Source organism: Ambystoma mexicanum, chromosome 4q (assembly GCF_040938575.1).
Source record: "Ambystoma mexicanum isolate Mex_15411 chromosome 4q, UKY_AmexF1_1, whole genome shotgun sequence".
In the NCBI taxonomy this organism is placed as follows: Eukaryota; Metazoa; Chordata; class Amphibia; order Caudata; family Ambystomatidae; genus Ambystoma; species Ambystoma mexicanum.
The window spans coordinates 651379026-651398431 of record NC_090928.1 but is presented as its reverse complement, the minus strand read 5'-3'; the positions used below and the strand labels follow the sequence as shown (position 1 = coordinate 651398431).

The 19406-nt window shown below is 48.1% G+C and overlaps 1 protein-coding gene across 2 annotated transcripts in view; it reads right to left on the bottom strand.

Annotated features, from left to right (window-relative positions):
• Nucleotides 1-19406, bottom strand: part of FAM161A (FAM161 centrosomal protein A) — a 325438-nt gene that overhangs the window by 117329 nt on the left and 188703 nt on the right. The window contains exons 4-5 of one of the 2 annotated variants that reach the window (XM_069608222.1): nt 17812-18966; nt 17228-17389 (exon numbers count right to left, since the gene is read on the bottom strand). In XM_069608222.1, the coding sequence (XP_069464323.1) occupies nt 17228-17389; nt 17812-18966 (1317 nt within the window). The remainder of the gene's footprint in view (nt 1-17227; nt 17390-17811; nt 18967-19406) is intronic. The other variant, XM_069608223.1, reaches the window with a different exon arrangement.

Below are 19406 nucleotides of genomic sequence, written 5' to 3'. Positions count from 1 at the left end.
AGGCGCAGCCGCGCCGCCACCGGTGCGAGGCACTTGGTGAACTACCCTGGGTGCCAATTTCAATCCGAACGGGAGGGCCTTGAACTGGTAGTGCCGTCCTTGGACCACGAACCTGAGGAACTTTCAGTGACCTTTCAGAATGGGGATGTGGAAGTACGCATCCTCCAAATCCAACGACGACAGGAAATCGCCCTCCTCCAGCTGTCCCAGCACGTGCTGGAGGGTGACCATCCGGAATTTCTGTGCCTCGAAGTATTTGTTCAGCCGTCGCAGGTCCAGGATGGGGCACCATCCTCCTGTCTTCTTTTTTACTAGGAAGTACCTTGAGTATACTCCGGAGCCCCGGAGCCTCTTCGGGACAAGCTTGATGGCACCTTTTCTGAGCAACGCCCTCACCTCCAAGAGTAGTTGAGGGATGTGATTTTCCTTCCTGACCACGGGTGGAATGCAGGGGCACTTTTTTAGAAATTCGAGGGCGCCAGGGCGTCCAGCACCCAACGGTCAGTGGAGATGGACTCCCACACGCTGATGAACTTAGCCAGCCGGCCTCCCATCGGGGTGCTTTGGTGGGGGCCCGACCCCGCTGTCAGTTCAATCTTGTTTAGCGGACGCCTTGCTGGCTTGGCCTCCCTGGCAACGACCGCGGGCCCCCCACCCCCCGACTTGCCTCGCCCTCTATAGGCTTCCTGCGACGAGGAGCGGGCCGCTTGGCAGTACGTAGAGGAGCCACTGCCAAATCCCTTGGAGGCACTCTGCTTGCCTCTGGCGCTCCGAAAGGACGGCCTCCGTTGCTAGAGAATGCCTAGGGCCCTAGCAGTCTCTGTGTCCGCCTTGATGGCTTGCAGGGACTCATCCACAGTTTCCCAAACAGGTTGTTTCTGTCGAACGGCATGTCCAGCACCTTGGCTTGCACATCCTGGCGGAAATCCGTCACCTTGAGCCAACCTCGTCATCTAAGGCAAACGCTGTTGCCTAGCTGGCAGAAACCGGTGTCGGCAATGTCCGTTGCCACCGTAATGGCGTGCTCCGACGCCACTTCGCCTTCTTGCAAGTTCTCCAGGGCCTCGGCCCTCTTGTCATCCAGTAGGAAGTCCAACAGGGGGGCGATCTTGAACCATAACTCCCTGTCGTAGCGGGCCACGATTGCGAGGGCGTTGGCCGCCTTAATCATTGTTGCCGCTGACGAGATAACACGTCATCCCATTGCGTCCAGCTTCTTCCCTTCGCCGTCTGGTGGGGAAGTCGACGTTGAGACCGACGCCCCCCCCCGCTTTCTTCTTGGCCGCCGCTGAGACAACCGAGTCTGGGGTACGTTGTGCCCTAAGGCACAGATGGGCCGCGTCGGGGCCCCCTTACTTCTTCTCGTACCAATCCTTCTTGGCAGGCGTCGTAGAAGGGTTCTTGAGAAGGGTGAGACCCTCGTCCCAGATGCCATCCAACAGAGGCACGGTGAGGACTGACTTCCTCCTAGCCTCGCGCCGTTGGTAATGGAAACCTTCCTTCTCCTCGGGGCAGAGTTGAAAAAGCTTGGATGCCCTGGCGATCATTTCGTGGAAAGATCCAATCTCATCGGACGGGGAGGCCCGGGCTGGTGATGGGAGCTCCGTCCCGTCGTCACCGCCGTCGTCGCCAGTACCCGTCGTGGCCCTGTCTGTTCCCGTGTCATCCCCACAGACGGGGGGCGTGGGTAAAGTCTGAGCAGGCCGCGAGGGCTGAGAAGGCGGGCTGGGTGGATCCGTCTTCTCTTGTTCGGGGGCTTCCCACCGGGACCGGCTCTGGTTCCTCCGCCCGACCTTGTATCAGGTCCTCTGTCGGTGGTAAGGGCAATCTCGTCCTTATCTCTGAACATAAGGATTGTATCGTCAACAAAATGGCCGCCGAGTTATCCTGCGGCTCCTGAAGCGACGGCTGACTAGGACGCTCGCCAGTGCCGCTGTCACTCTCATAGTCGCCCTCGTCGGGATCCCTCCCGTGGGGACGGGCCTCCTCGACGCCCTCGTCGAGGCCCTCTAGTACTTCTGCCAACTCCTCCTCAGATGTTGTGTCCGTGTTCACAATGGCCACCGCCCCCCCCCTCTTTTTCCGCCAGGGTTTTCACGGGGGTCTTTTCGATGGGTCTGAAAGAGGCTTCCCTCCACGGAGGCAGGGAGACTTTGGGCCCTGAGGTCGCCTCTACTGGTGTAGCCTCCACAGGCTGCTCCAGGGCCGCCGCGACTCCTTCGATTGAGGCCTTGGCCGGGTGAATCAAGGCCTTCACCGCCTTAGGCGCGTTTGAGGCCTTCACCTTGGGGGGAGGGTCACCGCCTCGCTCCCCCTCGGGCGAATCCTTCGAGATCGACCGGGGCCTCTCCAGAGGCTTACCCGGGTTCTCGGATTTCCTCTTCCCCGAACCAGAGCGTTGGCTCGTGGTTGATGGTGCCGGGGAAGGCACGCCCTGCCTGGCAGCCGAAGATCCCAACCGTTCGGCGCTCCCGGTGCCCACGGACTCGCGGTGCTTTGCCTTCTGTTGGGCCCCCGTCGCCTGGGCGCCCTCACAGGACTTAGAAGACCGCTCGGACGACTTCTTCTCACCTGACGGACTCCTTCCTTCCAGCCAGTTGGAGAGACGAAGGTGTCGGTCCCTGATGGTCCGTTCCGACATGTTCCTGCAAAACGCACAGTCCTTCTCCACGTGCGTTTTGTCCTCATGAAGGCAGGAGAGACATTTCAAATGCTCGTCCTCCTTGAACACATTCTGTAGCTGGCATCCAGGGCAGACCCTGAACAGCTTTTGGGGCGTCGAGCTTCCTTTCTCCTGGGCCATATTCGGGTAGGCCGCAGAAACTTCTGGAATCCTCCAAGAAGTGTAACTCGACAAAATGTTCACCCTAGAAAAAATCTGACACGGATCCCCGTTAATCGGATAGAGACACGGTGGAGCTTGAGGCTCTATTTGACCGTAAAATTAGAAATTCTCTTTAAAAAAGCGCGAAAACGCAGAAAAAGCTTGAGAGCTAAACACGAGGGCTCCCAACACTTGAGCGTGTGGTAAAAATCTGAAGATGGCTGCCAGAGGCGGGGCTTAGGGAGAGCGCAGTCATTGTCTGGGGGCAGTATGACCCAGAGACCAGTGATTGGTTACTACTGAGAACGACAGATCAGAAACGAAACTGATACCGATGTTTTCTTTACCGAGGATTCCCAGCCTGACGGGGAATATTCATGAACATGTGAATCCATGCCAGACCCCATGCTGGAGAAATTAGAAGAATACTGCAGTCCAAACAAAAGTACGAATGTAGAGAAGAACGAAGTGGGAAAAGGTCATATATGCTGGTATTCCAACATACAAAGAACAGCCATAACTGAGATGAGAGAACACAAGTTTGTAGAAGAAGTTTAGTAGAGTAAAAAGTTAAAAGATGGCTAATTTTCCCGATGTTATAAAGATAGAACCGGCAATATTGAGAAATAGTAGAGATTTGAATGCAGAATCAAAAATATACCAAATTGTGGACAGGAAGAGAACTAGAAAAACACAGGAGGTGGAAATAACAGAAGGTGAAGCAGGAAAGAAAATAATTTCCATTTTCTTTGGATCAAGACATAAGAACAGAGATGCCATCTCGTTTTTTTTTCATCGGCAGGAGGCAACCAGAAAGGCGCTGATGAAGAGTTGTCAAAAGAAGGAAAATAAAGATTTGACGACATGCATTCTGACCACAGCATCCCTCTCAAAGTTTTCCAATACTTACCAGAAATTACCTGGAGTAAATACAGCACCGATTTAGGGGGAACCTGCTCCAAAAGAGCATGAAGGTTTTAAACAGCCATCCTACATGACCCAATAACCTAACATTCCATAATGCATACCAATTTCTAAATGCATACCGATTTCACTGTACTCTGCGTCAATCAGCAAACTTATGAAGTAAATGCTTCTAATTGGTGTATTGCTAGTCTGTACTGTTCTAAAAATGAAGCGAGGGTGTTGCACAGTGAGAAACCTCCATATGCACAAAGATTGCCACCAGTGTGAAAGACCAAGGGCAGCAGCAGGTGTTGAAGAAAATGTTTGCACTCTTGACGAACACAGTAATTACATCTCGGTAATGTTCTTTCTGATGGACGTTCCCCCGCACAGATTCCTCATCTTTGATATCCCTCTACCAGTGCAGCTGCTATTCGTAAACATTTCCATCGCCAGTCGGCTCTGCCTGACGCCTCTACACCAGACATGTCAGGGCCAGAATACATAGAGGCCCTGCACCCCCAGTTCCAACCCTTTTTCCCTAGCACCGACACTGAGGGACCAAAGAACCATGGTTTACTAGCTAACCTTCAAGAGGGTAAGGTAGGGAGGGGATGAGGAATCCATGGGAGGAACGTCCATCAGAAAGAACATAACAGAGAGGTAAGTCATTTGTTCTTCTAATGGACTCCTACCTCCTGTGATTTTTCATCTTTGATAGAATCCCAAAGCAGTACTATGGTCAGGAGGATGGAGGGTAGCAAATACACCACCTAAACCAGAAATCTCTAAAGGACAGCCTGCCAATGTTTTCCAAAACAAATGCCCCAAACAGATTTACAATCCAAGCCAAGAACATCTGCTTCACAAATGTATTCAAAAGAGCCCTTGTGCGTGCTTGTCAAATATTGACAAACGGGTCATTTCTGCAATCTTCAGCCAGCAACCTGATTGCGAACTTGCCCTTTTGAAGGAGACCCCGGCATCCAGCCAGATGGCGCAGCCGGACAGTTATCAAAGCCAGTATTTAAGCCTGCTGAATGTCTCAGATGGTATCCGCTGAGACCACCACACCCCGGCTGACCCGACCCAAGCCCCGCTATCACCACCGCTCGCTAAGAAGAGCATTCCCTCAAATGAGGAAGGTAAGCCTAGCACTGCTTGCGCTATCCGCTACTGTGTGGTAAATTGTATGCCCCCAGACTCGCTCTAGGTGTATGACCATCCGTCTCACATGTGGCAATTATATCCTGATCCCTATTCCAATTCCCTTCCTCCCTTCTACATGTAGGGGAACCTCTGGCTTTGCGTTGCAAGCTCCTACTGCAGCACCCCGGATAGAGATAAGCTACGCCTGGCCGCTAGACAGGAACACTGCACCCGCTCCACCCAAGGGCCCAAATACCATCCCAAAACCGATGCACCCCCGCAGAGCATCTGTATGCACACTTCCAAATACAACTACGTAATCAGCCCCACACACACTCCTGACCCTGAGCACATGCCTGCGCATCCACATCAAGGTCGCTCCGCTGCCAGACATCGTTTTTTGCAAAGGTACACTGTGGATGTTAATCTGCATATGAGCTCTAGATCATGGCACTGCAACAGTTCACATTTTCTCTGCAAGGTACAGGTAGCACACCGCCTACACTGCCCCACTACTTCTCCGCAAACCATTGAGCTAAGAAATAGAAAACTCTGAGGGAGTTCCTGCTGATTGCCCCAGATCTCATTTTCTCAAACTGTGGAGTTAAGGAATGATCGACTAAGAGAGCGCACCTGCACTGCGCACAGCATGGATGTGTCCCAAACCAACCTGCTCTATGGCCTAGAACAGACATTGTGCAACAATCCTGCCCCTCTAGCCCAGTTACACCTTCGAGCACACAAAGCTATACCCACAATAAGGAAGCGAGACAACATTACTCAGGCCACTAAGGCAAGCCGACATGTACACGTCAGTTTTGCATAACAAGGCACCTCCTCCCTTGAAATGACAACTATACAACATGAAGTCAAAACAGCGAAGTCACCCTTGCCATCACTCAATTGTGCACTAGACAAAGCGCAATCCTTACCAGCCCACACACTTGCTATCAACAACATGTTCTCTACACGCAACCTTGATGTCTTGGCCAACACGGAAACATGGCTACATGCCGTCTCTGGCCCAGCCCCATCTGTAGCTGTCCCTACTGGCTTCACCATATTCCAAAACGGCAGAGGTGCAGGGGTTGCACTAATAGCTAAAGCTAAAGGCTCGCTTCCCATAAGGCCTTTCGACACCACCATGGAGGGGAACTGTGACATCCTCTCTATCAAATTGACTATCTCCCATACTGACACCATCTCACTCCATGTGATTTTCCGCCACAGGGCCCAATCCTAACCTTCGAAGAAGATCTTCACCATACCCTGGGGGGGGGGCCAACATCAAGCCTACGTCCAATATTATCCTCCTAGGCAACCTAAATCGGGCCTCAATGACACATCAGACCTCAAGGCCTCATCAGTTGCTGATTGCCTCAATGCTCCAGGCTTTAGGCAATGCATCAGCGCCTCCACCCACACCAAACGTCGTACGATGGACTGGATAGTAGACCTTAACTGCCAGATTTCTGTCTGCCCCATCACACCCTGCCCGTGGTTTCGACCACCATATTGTTGCCATCACCATTCTACCCCTCAAGCATACCAAACCCACCAGCCCATCTCTGCTGCCCACACTGGCCCACAGCTCCCGTAAACTCACAAAAGACTGCATTGTACCCATGCTCATGTAGCCTCACTCCAATTACCGTAATGTATTTGATGACCTCTACGCCAAGACCTTTATGTCAGCGGTGGACATCATTGCCCCTCTACCTCCCTGTAAATCTAAACCTTCAGGACACATCAACTCTTGATTAACCCCAGACCTTCTAGAGCTCTGTACAAAAAAGGGCTTGCAGAATCTCAGAATCTAATTGGGAAAAAAATCACCTTCAAACACTCCGAGACTGCTGTTCACTGATGCATCCAAACTGTACATATAAGTGAACATCTGTGAAAAATCTACCACCTAAAACTCTAGAGTTGCCAGCGCCAAATCCAATACCCCAGAGATTTTCGCTATCGGCAGGGAACTATAAGTCACAGCTGACACCCTCCCCCCACTATTACTTAAGACGAGGCATAGTGCAGCAATGATCAAAATAGCATGATAAATAAAATAGACACTACCCAATCTTTGCTGCCCATCTCTGAGATTAGGGACAACAGGAAGCCTGCCCTTCCTTCTTGATTTATGATATGATATGATAGGTTATTTATAACGCGCTTAATACCCAGAGGTTTCTAAGCGCAGACCCAGGGATCGAACCTGTGTTGCTCCGTGTCATCTTGTTTCCAAGTCGAGCACGCTGCCGCTGAGCTATCCTCCTGGGACAAGCTGACGGCAGCATTTGATCTGGTTGACCATAAAATCCTCTGCCATCACCTTACCATCTCTACCAACTTCTCGCCTGATGCCACAACGTGGATTGCTTCCTTTCTAGAGGAAAGATCAATGAGAGTGTTTGCTGAGAACGTTAGTGCCCACCGACACCGATCCCCTGTGGTGTACCTCAACGGTCTTGTGTATCCCCCAAGCTCTACAAGATCTTCACCAAACCTCTTTTTCACCTTCTAGACTCCATCGGCATATTTTACACCAACTATGCAGATGATGCACAAATCCTCCTTCCCCCTCTCGAGAAATTATGCTGAAGACACTAGGAACTTAAACACTGCCTACACGAGTATCCAAGCCTGAATGGCAACTCATCACCTATGCCTCAATGATAAAGACAGATATCCTTCTTGTAGGGGCATCTGCGGTGTTGAAAAAGCTCAATGCCCAATATACCTTTCAACATTGACAGGCATTCAGATCCCAGTCTCCACTTCAGTGAAGACGTTTGGTGTCTACCCTGATGCCACTCTCTCGCTGACTCACTAAGTGATGCCACTACTTCCTCCGTGGCTTACACAACTAAACTGATCAAGGCATCCAGACCTTCCTTATCTCCGGATAGCTGCTTAACCATTGCACAAGCAGTCATTGGCTCGACTACTGCAATGTTCTCTTTGCAGGCACTTCTTCACACAACCTCTGGAAGATGCAGGCTATCCAGAATATTGCCCTTCGAGCAACTCTCAATATTCCTAAACTCGTACACATCTCTGCCACAAGAAGAGCGGTACACCGGCTCCTGATTCGAGAACAGATTATGCTCAAAACCATGTCTATCTCGCACAGATGCCTCACCAATACTGCTCCACCCTACCTTTTACAGAAAGTCACTAAAGTACATTCCGCAAGGCCCACCAGATCACTGTACGCATATCGTCTCGTCCAGCCGAAAGCCGAACACACAAAAGCTGGTGGATCTAGCTTGCTGACTATTGCAGCAAAACCATGGAACTCTCTATCACCCGCTCTGAGAGGTTAACAATCTTACTGGGCCTTCCACAGAGCCCTTAAAACTAGTTTGTTTGCATATTTGCAGAGCCTAGTGCTCAATAAATGTACTATCCTGTTGACTTTGTGAATAACTGCTTTTGCAACAGCGCCTTGATGCCCTTGGGTTTTTTGCGCTTTATAAATGATAACATATAAATAAATAAACAGTGCAGAGGTGGCAGCTAACCCTCTGGTGGAGTGAGCCATGAGACCCTCAGGGACTTCCTTGCCAGCCAGAACATAGCATTCCAAGATACAGACAATGATCCATCGCCAGAGGGTCTGTTTGTTGACGGCCCTGCCCAAATCAGGCACCAGCATGACCAACAAAAAGCTGGTCATGCTTTCTGGGCTCCCTTGAACAAGCAGCATAGAACTTGTGGGCCCCACCAGATCCAGCCGATGCTAACATTTCTCTGCCTTAGAAGGTGGGCGGGGGAAAGAAGACTGGCAGATCATTAACCGTTTCAGAGAGGCCACCTCTGGAAGGAAGGAGGATCTGACTCTCAAAGTCGCATTTTCCTTGGAGAAAACCAAGTTGGGATGTTGAACTGGCAAAGCATGAAGGACATTAACCTGTCTTTGGCGAAGTGACAGCGACCAGGAAAATCACCTTAAGGAATGTTAACTAACAAGAATGAAGGGGCTGAAATGGAGCACCCATTTAAAACATTAATACTAAATGTAAATCCCACACCGGGACAACATCTGCCCTTTTCCACTCTCCGCCCTCTTCAACTCATCCAGAACAGGACTGCAAGACTTGTCCTTGGCCTCAAGCCCAGGGATCGTATCTCTCCAGGACTGAAATCTCTGCATTGGCTCCCAGTGGCTGCAGGATTAAGTTCAAAACCCTCTGCATTGTCCACAAGGCCTTCTGGGGCCTAGGGCCTCAATACGTTCAACTCTCTCTTCCTAAATATCTTCCTTCTCGAGCATTTTCCCTCATCCGCCGCCAACTCCCTCAGGGTCAGTCGCTTCCCCAAGCAACGAGTTGGAGGTAGATCTCTCTCTTCGGCTAGGGCCTCCCTCTGGAGCAGCCTCCCTGAAACTTGAGGAGAACCATCTCCAGTTCCGGAAGCACCTCAAAACATTCCCCTTTGCTTCCGCTTTCTCTCCTCCTCTGCCCTGCTGAACTCATGGCTGAAACTCAAACTGCACTGGTTACCTGACCACCCTCTGATCTCGGGCCCAGGTCCCGTCCCCCGCCATTTGCACACCTGCACTGCCTCCCTGGCAACCCCCGCACTTGGGGACTGTTTTTCTGTATCCCTACAGTCCCCTACCAGCACTTGACATCTGGTGTCTGCACTTATCCTTGCACTTGCCACCAGCTGGCCGCACTTTACCTATTGCTCTTATTTATTCTATTTTAGCCCATGTACTGCACTGTTCCCTCCCCCTTGCCCCCACACTTTCTCCCTTCCCCTGCAATTGCACGATCTGAATGACACCTGGCCTAGTAAGATCGTGGTCTCTTGTCTTCCCACTGATCCCCCTCCCTTGCCTCGTCACGCCTTGAAACACTTGTTTAGAGGTGCGTTATAAATGCCATATCATAACAAACGGGCGTGGGGGAAACCTATTAGGAAAAGACCTCAGGAATTGAATGACTGTGGGGATCATGAAAAAGGAGCCTTGCTCTGGGGTCCTCTTGAAGACAGAAATGGCCACAAGATACCCCTTCATTGTACTGTACAAATCTGCAGGCCTGCCTGGGCCAAAGACAGAAGAAATTCCAACACCAAGGATGACGAGCAAGTAATAAGGTCCATATCGCTCACCCAGCAAGTCTTCTAGCAGCCAGAACGTCCTCCAACTGTCTTTATTTTAATTTATTTTATTGTTTATATACACAGGAGGAACAATGCTCTTTTGATCACAAAAGAACGTACAATGCATAAGAAATCAGATTTGACAGAAAGCAGTGAGCTTCTTACAATGGGACATTCTGATCAGGTCGTCGAAGGTAGTAAATGGAACAGTCACCGGTGACAATACAGAAGTAGACATACATAGATTAAGGACAATGAACATTGGACATTTTTAAGCTCAGGTAAGCGGTACGGCCAGCTGTACTCAGGATGTGACCATGATGGGTGAAGTGCTAGAGCAGAGGCAGAGGAAGTAAAGGACACAGGCAGGTTAGAGGAGAGGGGGGAAAAAAAGTCAGCTAGCAGAAAATGAGAGGTAGGTTAAGACACTAGTCCTCATAACATAAGCCTTTCAGCAGCCACACATGATGGTTAAGACTACTGAGGTTCAAGTGCAGAACCTCCCCCTGAGTGGGAGAGGAGGTCTGTCCTCTGTGGCAGACACCAAGAGAGGGCAGATGGCCATGTCCAGCAACTCCAGGTACCACGTTTGGAGCGATCAAGATCATTGTGGACCCAAACAGGCGCTGTCGCACTCGACTGTCGGGGCATCCCTCAGAGCTCCCTGATGAGGGGACTTCCTGGAGCAGCACCACTTGCACTTCCTGTTCTCACTGTAAGTGAGGAGGTCTACTAGCCAGTGGGAGAAACTCTCCTCCAGGGTTTCCTGGCAGAGCTCCCTCTTGTGGGAGGTTAAAGAGTAGCTGCTCAGTGTATCCGCCAGAACGTTCTCCTTACCAGAAAGGTGGGCAGCAGTAAGACACACTGTTCTCCAGAGCCCAGAACAAAAATCGCACTGCTACTGTGCACAGAGGCAAGGAGATGATGCCATCCTGTTTGTTGAGGTAATGCATGGCTAAAGTGTTGCCCGGCCAGATCAACACCATCTTGCCTTTCACAGAGTGGAGGAAAGCGATCAGGGCCAGCCTGATCACTCATAGCTCCAGCAGACTGAGTGCTCCTGGCACTCGTATAGGGATTGTAAGGTCTTGGACGTGAGTGCCCCAGTCCTTCTGGCACGGATCTGTGACTAAAGTCAAAGGTTGATGGAACAATGAAACTTTCAAGAGGTTATACTTAAAAGACCCCATTGCAGGTCTCTGGACACACACTCACCGAGACCAGCAGACGGTCCGATGTTCGTCCCTGAAACTGTGCACCATTGTGAACCCAGTAACCACTGCAGCGTCCTCAAGGATGCCGGAGGCCATAAGACTCTGCAAGCGCAGAAAAGCAGAGGCTGACATTTTTGTCTGTGGCTGGAAAACTTGCACCATCGTGTAGATGTCTGCCACTCTGTCATCAGGCAGGAAACCCCGACCCAGGGGAGTGTAAAAGACCACTCCAAGAAATCAAAGGGACTGGGATGGCGAAACTGGAGACTTCTTGAAGTTCAGGTAGAAGCCCAAGCTGTGCAATAGGCTGCTCATGCGGTATAGGTGTGCCAACGCTAGTACTGGGGCGTAGGTTCGGGTGAGCCAGTCGTCCAGATAGGGCAAAACATGAATGCCTTGAGCCCCACCACTGCTATCAGCTTGGTGATAACCCTGAGTGCCAAAGCAAGTCCAAAAGGTAGGAGCTTCAACTGGTAGTGACAGTTCCCCACTATAAATATCAGGTACTTCCTGTGTTTCTTGTGGATGGCCACGTGGAAGTAAGCATCCTGGAGATCCAAAGAGACTAGCCAGTCGTTCACGTCGAGGGCTTGGAGGATCTGGGCTAGAGTGACCATCTTGAACGTGTCCATGCGCAAGTACAAGTTCAGAAGTCGCAGGTGCAGGATGGGTCTCAGACCGCCATCCTTCTCCGGCACCAGAAAATAGGTAGAATAACAATCCCTGCCTCGTTCCAAAGCTGATGGATCTTCTTAATCAAGGGAGGTTCTGGAGGTAAGGGTTGGTTGCATGGGGGGTGGTTTGAAGGGCAAAGTGCAAAAGGGAGGCAGTGTCCCTGCTGTATAGCCTGTAGGGCCCAGGCATTGGAGGCATCTTTCCATTGTTGCCCAAACAAGGATATTCTGCGCCCCCAAGGGACTGATGGCCGAAGTCTAATTCAGACAGGCTCTGCGCCAGCAGTTCCAGAGGGCACAATGGAGGTGAAAATGCCATCTTGGAGGGCACTCCGGCTCCTACACCTGTAGGGACGACACTGCCCTTGCTTGCCCGATGGGGTTTAGCATCTACATCTTTGAGTTTGGTGATGAAAACCCATCCCCCGCTGCCAGTAGGGCCTGCAGTTCTCTGTGCTGCAGTTCTAGCCCCAGCGACCTAGCGGTGGCATTAGAGGCTTCGAACTTCTGTAAGGACTCATCTGCAATGGTGCTAAATAAGTTCATGCCATCGATTGGCATATCCAGAAGCTTCTCTTGGACATCAGTAGCAAACCCAGCCATTTTCAGACAAAAGAATCTAAGCAAGACTGTGTGAGTGATGATTGTTCTTGCTACGCAGTCTGCGGTATCCAGACCAGACTTGACGGAAGGCTTCCTTGTCATCTCTGATAAGGGTCACAAAGCCCTCACACCTCTCCTCTTCATGGATGTGTGCCGACACCTCTGCCATGACAGACCACAGGCAAAAGGAAAACATAACCAGAGCACATGAGGTGTTTATACAGCAGGGACCAATGTTAGAGGAGCCGAAAATCTTCCTACCCGATGCATCCAGTCTCTTGCTCTCCCTGTCAGGGGGCAACAATGTCGTATCGGCCTGGACCACCAAGCTTTCCGGTAAAGAATGGTCTGAAAGGAACATGGGGTCTGAGGGTGCCAGTTGCACTTCTTCGCCAGGTCGCAATCCGGTGTGAGACCTGAAGCCGGTTTGGCCCATAGTTCTAGCACTGGCCCCTTTACTGCCTGATTGAAAGGAAATAGTATCTCCTTCTTCTGACCCTCATCCAGGATGTCAGTCAGTTTGTACTGCACCTTTAGACGTGAAGGGGCATATAAACCGAAGGTGTTGACCACCTCCGCCATCAGGCACTGGAAAGCAGCCTGAAAGGTTCCCAAGTTGGCAGCAGGTAAGATGTCAAATCTCAGACGATGTGTCCAAGGCACTTGCTCTTGCAAGTCGGCCCCAAGGTCCACCAAGCCCTCCTGTAACACTATTAAACTTATCCTAAAAGTCTACAACTTCCCTAGGGTGGAGGGAGTTCCAGCCTGAAAGGCATGGGTTCCCTTCCTCGTCACAAATGCCCTCCAAATGGCACATGTATGCTCTTCTGTGGAGAGGGAGGAATTCCCTTAATACTCTGGCATCAGTCGGCACCACAAAAGAAGAACCGGAGGTAAGAGGACCGACATCCGGAGACGGTACAGTGCGATCCTTGTCACGTCTGCTTGTGGACTCCCTGCCGGCTCATCTGATTGTGGTGGGATCCATCATCTTGGCCGAAGACGTCAGTACCTTGGCCAGTGCCACTGCCACTGCCACAGAGGTCATGGCCCCCGGTGTCAGGGTTGAAGCCGCTGATTCCTTGACAAAGATGTCAAGCATCTTCATCCTGAACGCCTCCCATTCCTCAGGGGTAGAGGACTGAGTGGGAAAAGGTACTTGGAGGGCAACTTCCTCAGTGGTGTACAACGAAGAGTGATGCCTTGAAGGATTGCAAGGGGACACCAGCCTCTTTTTTTTCATGTCTTTCGAGACCGGGAACCGTTCCTCTGTGCAGAGGTCCGACAACCGGCAACCTCAAACACATCCATGTATCACTCTTCTTGTGGAGTTATGTAAAAGCTTTTGTCTCTTATTCTCAAAGCGCTTTCGGGTGCATCGATGGGCACGGCTCACAATCCTGCGTGTCGTGCCCTACACAGACAGTAAAAGCAAATATTGGTGCAGATCTGAAATGGGATTTGATGCCCACAATCCACAGAGTTGGCTGGATTCAGCATTGCAGTGATTAATGAATAACGGAAGCGAAAGATTTGAGAAAATCGAATACACTGTAAAAGCAGTGTTCCCAAAGCAAGCACAGAAAAAAGGAACAGAGGTTACGGGGCGTGGCATCTCCAAACTGGCCTAGACGTCATAACCAGTGTGGGTGCGCTGAGGCTTCGGACAGAGCAGATGTGGACTGCGCTGCACCTCTGGTGGTGGAACTGTTTCTGAAGAGTAGCTGTTCTGGGAGACAGATTTCAAAGATGAGGAATTCGTCGGAGGAAGGAGTCCATTAGAAAGGATCAAGAGTAGATTTCAGATATGCAGCAATTTCGGCAAGCAGAGTACATAAAGGGGTGTCTAGGTAGACAGTAGGGACTGGGCCTAGAGAGAGTATGGGGGATATTTTGTTCCATCTTTGAGGCTTCACATGAACCTCATAGCTAAAAACCCTCCACCAACCTTTTGCACTACCGGCAATAGAGGTGGCCATGTGGCCTCTCTATGGGAATACAAGAAACCTAAGCCACGTTTTGCACATGTTGGGCAGCATCAATGGGTTGCAGTTTGAATCCAAAGACACTAAACGTGTCCCACTTGTAACAAATGTACTACCTCTCATTGCACGGTAAGTCTACAAAACTGGATAAAAGTGCAGCATGCATAATATTTTTAGTGTATAAAAGGAAGACCTATTGGCTTTGACTGTGCCTGTTACTGATGCACTTGTATTGTTGTACTCTTATCAAGTGCAGTCAGAATGTCTGACAATAGCAACACAGGCATGCGTTTGGAAAATATGATATACATTCAGTATTTGTACCAACCCGTGGCAACATGTGTTTAGGTTAATGATGCAAAAGGTATTACAACAGGTGACCGGATCTGTTGATGAATTCTCAACACAACGTTTTCAACATCATGAGAAGACAATGACGAAGTTGTTAGTAGTAGAAATTGCAAGTTTATTTTGTATAACTTGGCAACACTTGATATTACATTTTTCCTCCAAATTCGGGGCATGCTATGCATTGTGTAGACGCAGCAAAATGTCGCAAAGCTTTGTACACTGCACTCTGCCACAGATCATCACCACAACATCATATCACACCTGGAGGTGGTCAGGTAGAATTAAAGAAGGCCCTTACAAAAACCGTAATGGCCTTGTTCATAAACACTAGGAGGATAGGGTGCAAAGTGACTGAGTGGGATAAAGCTGCACTGCAGCAGCAGTTGCCTACTTCCCGAGGCCATTTCAATCTCCCTCACAAAAACACGCAGATCAGTATTGCCATTGCACATCTGCAAAGGAGTCTCTTATATTCATCCAGAATTAAATTTGTGCCATCTAAGTCATATTGTCGCACTGAAGCCAATATTGTACTGGATTGGACTTTAGACATGTCCGGAAATTAGTAAATACATAAATCACTGGCAGATCTTTTAATGCGAGATGGAGGGGCATTGATACCTTTGTGTTCTTACATCAAAAACACCCTACATGGCATTTGGCAGACAGCATTATGGACTAAACCCACAGAAATGAATGCCTCCACTAAGATGATTACATCAAATGATTTTAAATCTAAGGTGAAAATTGAGTTGATGATAACATCACAACCTCAGCATTCTTAACTGCGTAAAGGGATACGCTGAAACAGCATATGAGAAGTATTCAGATACAATGCAACCTAAGTTCATGCAATCACTGTACATTCAATTTAGGTTTGGTGCTATACCCCTTGAGATCGTAAAAGGAGGTGGGACAAGAATGCCGTGATAAATGTTTGTGCTGTAAAATCAGTACCAAAACGGACAAACATTTTATGCTTATTTGCCCAATATACATGCACTTTCGAAAATTGTACTTGAAGCTAAGGTTTATCTACCATGGAGCAAGGTCCCTCACAAAAGCCATGTCTCTTTGTAAAAGAACATGCAATGAAAGCACAGTTTTTGCTACTGCCAAATACCTGCATAGAGCACGGATAAAGAAATTGCCCCTCATGAAGAGCTAGAATAGAGGAGACCCTTTTAAAAATGACCTTAATCTTACTGTGCTAATCTATTTATGTTTTTAAGGTTATCTATGATTATATATGGAAATGACTTAAACATATTTATTAATCAGTATTGTATTGGCAATTGCACACTTTGTATGCTACAAAAGGGGAAATCAATGCTTGAATGTACATGTTTTTAATGAGTTTGTATGTCTAATAATTATCATGTCGATGAAATGCTAATAAAAGAAAAGAATATTCATTGGGGTGCTTCTTTGTACTAAACCACCTTACTGAGCATTATATAGATCTGACGGCTTGCAGCTAAATGTATAGATTATACTTAGAAAACCAAGAAGTGGGAACATGGCCCAGACGGGCAGCCTCATAAGGGTTTTTGCAATGGCAAAGCAAAGGTATAAAATAACAGTATTCAATAATGCCCCAAACAATTCCCTGTGGTTAAGAAGCATTGGCCCAACCCTTTGTCCATCAGTAGCTTTTTGGCTCCTTGGCGAGTCTCACTTAAGCAGGAGTGGTGGACCATGGTTTTGTGTGGTGGTACCCTACTTGCTGGACCAACATACTCACTGAGGAGGCGCATCAAGGCTAAAAAAAGCCTGGTGCTGGGTTCCTAAATAAAGAGGATCCCTAGAGGTTTGGGCTAGTAGATAGCTCAATTCGGGAGGTTGGGAAGGGAAAGAGGAAGAGTTTAGACTGATTTGCATATTGATGTGCCATTATTGAATGGCAAAGGCAAGCTAAAACAAGCACATGGAATGATACCCAAAGGAATTCCTTGTTTTTCAGAAGCATTGGACCACGCAAATCCATCCATCACATTTTGATTTTCTTAGATTCTAATTAAAAACAGTTTGTAAAGTGTTATGGTAACAGACAAGTAATTATTGTGTTGCTGTATTTTCTACACTTCGGATATTCCATAGACAGTAAGGTGTTTTGTGTCAAGTCATTGTAGGGGTTTCATTCCATTTTACTGTACACAATGACACATGATTAAAAAAGTAAGACAAGAGTATGTGTGCCTCTATGGAATACCATGATTATTATGAGTACAGATTTATAAGTGTGATTCCACAAGAACTTCCAAATAAACAACCATTTATCAATGGTGTTTTTTACTTCACTAGTAGAGGCACACTTAAAACGTGGCTGTAGTTTAATGAAGGGGACCATACAATAATGTAGCAGAATTGTTTGTTTGCCATACAATTCTCATTCTACAAACTCAATACCTTAATTGCTTTATTTTGTTTTTGGACAATTTGGAGATGCTTGGGTGCGAGGCATTGGTACGGATGGTTATAAGTTTCTGCAGTTTTTCTGTCCTCTTTTTCTGCTGTGCTCTCCTCCTTTTTATGGCTTCTTCCTGCGTTGCCTTTTCCTCAATGGATTGCCTGGGTAGGAACACAAACTAATGCTGAGTTCACTTGAACCCATTTAGGATTTCAGGGAAACCTGGGAGCGCTACTCCTAGGGAAATGGTAAAGGAAGACTGGGATTGGTGATTTTTTAGGCATTTGTTTAGGCTCACTATGGAGGAACATTGTGTGGGAGGACCGGGGTGGAAAAACAAACTATTAGCTAGTGTGGGGTAGTTGAGGGGAATTTTGCTAGGTCTATATGAGAAAAGGAAAAAAACACAGCGTTAATCTCCCCCAATCTTAAAGTAGAAAATATAAAGTACTTAAATGGAAGAGAGGAGCATTTAACACAAACACCACAATAGTTACATCAAATAGCATGGCAGCATTATTCAAAACTGTGAGATCTATTTAATTTAAATTTACCTTTCAAGGAATTCAACCTGTATGCTTACCTAATAGCTTGCTGTCGCCTCTTTTCAGATTCAGTAGTTCTTCGGTCATATTCCAAAGCTGTACAAGGAGATGAATTGGTGCTGCAGTACCCTGTTTGGGGTTTTCGTCTTGGGGTCTGGTAAGGCCAACGGGTTTCGTAAAGCCTCTCCTCATCTGCTTGAATGTCCTCAAGAATCTTTGATTTATTGGATGCTATTTGCAGCGTGTGGAGGTAAAAGGGTTCACACACAGTGATCGGTTTTGCATCTTTCTTTTTCAAGAGTTGCTTCTGAAACTTCCTGTGCAACGCCTCAAAATCGGGAACTTCTGGGTTGATTTTTGGTTTATGCAGACGTTTTTCTTTTTGGAAACATTTGTCCTTGTGTATGCTTGGCATAGAGCGAGAGGCCAAAAGGCTCCTAGGCTCTGCGGAATTCCGTAGGAGTTCTTGGGCTCTCATCTGGATTTTAATACCTCGATAAAGTTCCTCTTCTTGTAAACGGTCTTCGTGAGTGGTGCTGTAGATTGACTTTGGGACAGGCTTTGCTTTAAATGGCCTGGTCTTCTTAGGAGCTGGAAGGGATTCCAACTGCTCTTTCAACATTTCCTTCTTTCGCTCTTCTCTCTCAATGAACTGAAATGGTTGCTGTGATGCCAGAAGAAGTTCTCTCCTTCGCTCTTTCACAAAGTTGCGCCGTTCCTCATTCCGTTCCACAATCTCGCGATACAGTGGGAGGAAGACAGATGCAGGGACAGGATTAGCCTTGAATTTCCTCTGACACTCTGCCTCCTCCTCTAGGTATTTTTTCAGTAGGTTGTTCTCCATTTCAATCTCTGACTTGGTTTTGATGTGTTGCTCTTTTTTCTTAGCTTCTCGCATGGTCATTTGAAAAGGCTCAGGGACAGTAATTTTTGGGGACCACTCCTTTTTCTTTTTCGGCCTAGGTGATTTTTGCTTGCGGGCCACATAATCCTCAACTGAAAATCCATTCCACATTGTTAAGATCTGCTTTTCTGCCGGTGTGAAAGCTCTCAGTTCACTTAGAATATGTTCATCGGTTAATTCATCATCAGAGGTATCTGAAGAATTGGAAGAGGCCATACTATGCAAGTCCATATCTACTAAGGATTTTTGGAAATGGTCTTTGTGAGATGAACTTGGTTCCCAGGCTGATCTGAAATACAAAATCAACGTGTTTATAAATCATGCACTTTATCTCAAACGTGTTGCATAACAGTTTAAAAAAATATATATACTACGCCAATTGTAAAAACGTTTTACATGGAAAAAGATGTTCATTTTCTGTCCTTCTGGGAGTGATCAGACCTTTTTGAGCATGTGTGGGTGGATAAGAGTGCCTCAAATTGAAGTGTGAGATGCTTAGCCAGTCCTCGCTTTCAGTCGCTCATCATTATGGTACTTCGAGCCCTGCACTTACAATTGGAAAATAAAAACTTTTTTACATGCATACAAAATGTTACAAGCTTTAAAAGGCAGGACTTGAACATCTCAAACATGGCACGAGGGCAGCTTGAGCGCTTCAAATGAATGCGAATGAGCAGCACTTGCACTGTTATTGAGCTCAGTTCAACTTTATCCAGTCTTTTGGGATGT